The sequence below is a fragment of the Acanthisitta chloris genome, unplaced genomic scaffold, assembly GCF_000695815.1.
Source record: "Acanthisitta chloris isolate BGI_N310 unplaced genomic scaffold, ASM69581v1 scaffold24681, whole genome shotgun sequence".
In the NCBI taxonomy this organism is placed as follows: Eukaryota; Metazoa; Chordata; class Aves; order Passeriformes; family Acanthisittidae; genus Acanthisitta; species Acanthisitta chloris.
Genome location: NW_008655768.1, coordinates 1 through 4,396, shown reverse-complemented (window position 1 = coordinate 4,396; position 4,396 = coordinate 1). Strand labels below are relative to the sequence as shown.

At 60.9% G+C, this 4,396-nt stretch overlaps 1 protein-coding gene across 1 annotated transcript; it reads right to left on the bottom strand.

Annotated features, from left to right (window-relative positions):
- Positions 1–2,309: 2,309 nt before the first annotated feature.
- On the bottom strand, positions 2,310–4,237 carry REEP4 (receptor accessory protein 4). The gene is given in 7 exon segments (XM_009084064.1): positions 2,310–2,375; positions 2,457–2,585; positions 2,677–2,720; positions 2,723–2,831; positions 2,978–3,091; positions 3,871–3,991; positions 4,167–4,237. Coding segments are annotated over 7 exon segments (651 nt in total). The 5' UTR covers positions 4,235–4,237.
- Positions 4,238–4,396: the final 159 nt, after the last annotated feature.

Genomic DNA, 4,396 nt, shown 5'->3' with positions numbered 1-4,396 from the left:
GGAGAACCCCCCTTTGACCCCCAGCACCCAGGGCAGGCAGGTCACCCCAGCAGCCTCCCCGGGCCGTATCCTTGGAGGAACTGTGCTCCCTAAGCGGCTTTGGGGGGATTACAGGCAGCTCCCTGGCCCTTGCTGTCCCCACCCAGCCTTCCTTCTCCGCTGCTTTAAGTAATCGTCTCCCAGGCAGTTTTACAGAGCTAATCCAGCCACCTCCACCTAAGCTGCTCCAACATCCCCTGCCTGCCCCGGGACGCCCCCCAGAGCCTGCCCTGGAGGGGCTCCAGGCTGAGCCAGAAGCTCTTCCTGCCCTGGGAAGACCCTCCAAAGCAGGCAGCAGCCAAGGGCTAAAAATAAAGCTGGCCTGAGGGGAGAGGGCAGGGAGGATTGGGAGCGAGGGGATTGATGCCAGAGAGCAGGGCACGAGGGGACAGGAGGGCTCCCGGGGGCAGGAGAGGTGACAGGAGTGCTGCTGGCACCCTGTGCCACCCTGCCTGGCCCACGTGTGCCCCAGGTCGCCCACCCAGGCTGGGAGAAGCCCCTCGGGAAGGAGGTGGGATGGGGGAGCCCCGGCAGGGAGACGGCTGTGGGGACAAGGCAGGGATGTGTGTCTGCAGCGGGCACGAGGGGACAGGAGGGCTCCCGGGGGCAGGAGAGGTGACAGGAGTGCTGCTGGCACCCTGTGCCACCCTGCCTGGCCCACGTGTGCCCCAGGTCGCCCACCCAGGCTGGGAGAAGCCCCTCGGGAAGGAGGTGGGATGGGGGAGCCCCGGCAGGGAGACGGCTGTGGGGACAAGGCAGGGATGTGTGTCTGCAGCGCTGGTCGGTGCTCACGGCTGGCGATGTGTGTCTGCAGCGCTGGTCGGTGCTGGGGACACGGCTGTCCCAGTGGGGACACAGTTGCTGCTGCTGCCACGCCGTGGGGGACACAGCTACTGCAGGGATCCCGGTGCTCCAGCACCTTCTTCCCGGGAAATTTGAGGCTGTGACCTGCGATCTGACAGCCCTTACAGCGGGTGGCAAAACTCTGGGAGGTGCCTGTGAGTAACATCGGGTGGATCCCAGAGGATAGAGCTTCCTCCGAAAGAGAAAAGCAGCTTGGGAAGCATCCCTGGAGGAGTCTGGGGTTGCTATCCAGGATCCTGGAACATGGGTGTCAAAAGATTCTGGGAGATGTCTGTGAAGAGCATCCCGTGGGTCCCAAAGGATACAGCCTCCTCCAAAAGATAGAAAATCCTCTTGGGTAGCTTCTTTGGAGGAGTCTGGGGATGCTCCTTAGGATCCTAGGATCTAAAACATGGGGAAAGGGACTGGGAGATGCCTGGAAGGAGTCTCAGATGGATCCTGGAGGACGCAGCTTCCTCCAAAAGAAAATAACCTTGGGAAGCTTCATTGAAGGCATCTGGGGCTGCTACCTGAGATCCTGGAACTTGAAACATGGTTGAAAAGAGCCTGGGAGATGCCTGAGAAGAGCCTCAGATGGATCCCAGAGGATACAGTTTCCTCCAAAAAGGAAAAATCATCCCTGTACCTCCCATCCTGCACCCCCCCACAGCCCTTGTAGGGTCCCACCCAACCCCCCAGGGAAGGGAACAGCACAGGGGACAACTCCTGGTTCCCAAAGTCTGAAGTAACATTTATTTTTCCATGTACAAAATCCCCTTTTTTTGGGAGAGGGGTGTGTTAAAAGCCATGTAGTGCCATGCAGGGCACAGAGAGGCACCCTGGGTTCAGGTATGGAGGTGTCAGTCTACATCTGGGGGGGCCCCAGCCAGGGGCTGTGTCTTTGGCTTCAGAAGACAGAGGGGACAAGGCACATCTCCTTGCTGGCTCCCAGGGGAAAGGGAATGTGAGGAATAAGGCACCATAGTAGCAAAAGGAAGTTGGGGGACAACCCCAGAGGTTGTAGTGTCCATAGAATGGGAGAAAAAAACCGAGGGCCAGACCCCATGGGAGAGGCGCCAGCGCCGAGCTGGGAGGGTCTGGGGACAGTGTGGGGGTGATGGTCACCCCTCTGCAAGGCACCACAGAGGTCAGAGAAGGTATTGAGTGTCAGGCAGGGGGAGCTCCCCCTCCAGGGAGGCAGAATGACCCCCGAGGGAGGCAGGATCCCCCCAGGGAGGGAGGACATCCCCTCCAGAGGGGCAGGACACCCCCCCCAGGGAAGTAGGACACCCACCCCAGGGAAGGAGGACACCTCCCCAGGGAAGGAGGACACCCACCCCAGGGAGGGAGGACCCCTTCCCAGCTCCCTCCTGACACCACAGCAGCAAACTCCTGTTAAGACTTCTGGCAGAGGTTTCCTGGGATCATTAGCTGTCCTGCTCCGACGGAACCATTTTCCTCCTGATGTGACTGCACAGGAGCCGGGAAGAGCCCTGGGCAGGGGGAGGGATGGGTCATGCCTCTCCCATCCCATCCCTCACACCACCACAGTGTGTGACCCCATCCCACACTACCTCTTTTCTCGGAGTCTTCCTCAGGGAGTGCAGGCTCTGGCTGCGGGACAGGGGTTTGTGCTCCCGGCGGGGGGAAGACTGAGGAGACACCTGAGAGTCTGACCACATCTCCTCATCATCTGTCTCACTCTCGTAGTGCCGAGCAGCCGAGGACGTGCCATAGGCTGGGGACAGAAGGGATGTGACAGCTCCCAGCATGGCTTTGCTTGAGCCCCACCACTGCTGAGACTCCCCCAGCTCACCCATCAGCTGGTGGCGACTCTCCTGCTCCTCCAGGTACAGCGGGTCCTGGTAGTGCACGGGAGCCTCGTTGCGGATGGAGCGCAGGTCCTGCATGCTGAAGCTGCGGAGACGTCCGGCCAACGCACCCTGGCTCTGGGGTGGGGGCACAGAGGGCATGGGGTGAGCCCCAAATCAGTCTCTGCACCAGCCCCCCCTTGGCACACCACCCAGACCAGCCATGCTGGGGTGGGGGTTCCTCCCCCTGGGGTCAGCGGAGCATCCTGCCCCGGTGGTGGTACCTTGGCAGCTGCCTGGGCTGCAGCTGTGGCCGCCATGGTGAGGCCTCTCTTGCCAAAGTGCAGCATTGTCTCGTAGCCACGCTCACGGGAGCGAACCAGGAACGTGTCGATGTCCTGCCGGGACAATCGTGGTGGTGCTGGGTGTGAACTGGACCATGACATGGGGCATCATCATGGCCTGGGACATGGCCACCTCCCAGGGCATCATCACTGCCCGGGGCATTGCCATGGCCCGGGGCATTATCACTTCCTGGGGTGTTGCCATGGCCTTGGATATCATCACCTCTCAGGGCATTGCCATGGCCTTGGATATCATCACTTCCTGGGGTGTTGCCATGGCCTTGGATATCATCAACTCCCAGGGCATTGTCACCTCACAGGGCATCGCCATGGCCCAGGGCATTGTCACCTCCCAGGGCATCATCACCTCCCAGGGCATTGCCATGGCCCAGGGCATTGTCACCTCCTGGGACATCACCATGTCCTTGGGCATTATCATGTCCCAGGGCAGCATCACATTCTGGGGCATTGCCAACTTCCAGAGCATGACTATGTGTCTGGGTATCACCATATCCCAGGGCATGGCATGTCACATCCCTGGGCCTCCTCATGCCCCTGGACAATCCCATGTCCCTGGACAAAGTCACTTTCCAGGCCATCACCACATCCCAGGTCACCATCACATCCCAGGGCATTGCCACATCCCCAGGCATTGCCCTGTCCATGAGTACTGCCACCTCCCAGAGCACTGTCACCATATCCCTGGGAATTGCCACCTCTCAGGGCATTGTCACATCCTGGGGCATCGCCACCTCCCTTGGGCATTGCCAGCACAGCTTGGGGAAGGGTGAACCCCTCAAGCCAGGCACACAGACACCCCCAGAGCCCCTCACCTTCTCCCTGCGGGACAACGTGGGGTGCACGAACTTGCGGTAGAGCAGGCTGGCCCCACGTGTGTAGGGGGACAGCAGCCAGATCACAAAGGCCATCTTCACCTCGTAGTAGAAGGGGAACCTGGTGGAGACAGGGGGCAAACAGATGAGGGGATGTCCAAGGGCACACCCTGCTCCCTCCAAGCATCAGCCCTGGAGAGACCACGCTGGGTCCATCCTGTGCCAGGCGCTGGTAGCCTCTCCCCTCTCCCTCCCCTCGCAGGGCACAGGGACCCTGACAGCCCCTCCCAGCTCACCAGGAGATGAGCAGGTCAGTGAAGGTCTCTGTGGCCATGAAGAGTGCAAAGACAATCCAGTACATCATCCATCGGACCTATGGGAGCAGGAGAGATATCAGTGGGGGCTGGAGACTGGGAAGTGGGGCTTGAGCCTGGAGAAGGGGGCTGGAGCTCATCAGCCACAGTTGGAACCTGGGAAGAGGGGTTGGGGCCCATCAGCCAGGGCTGGAGCTGAGGAAGGGGGGGCT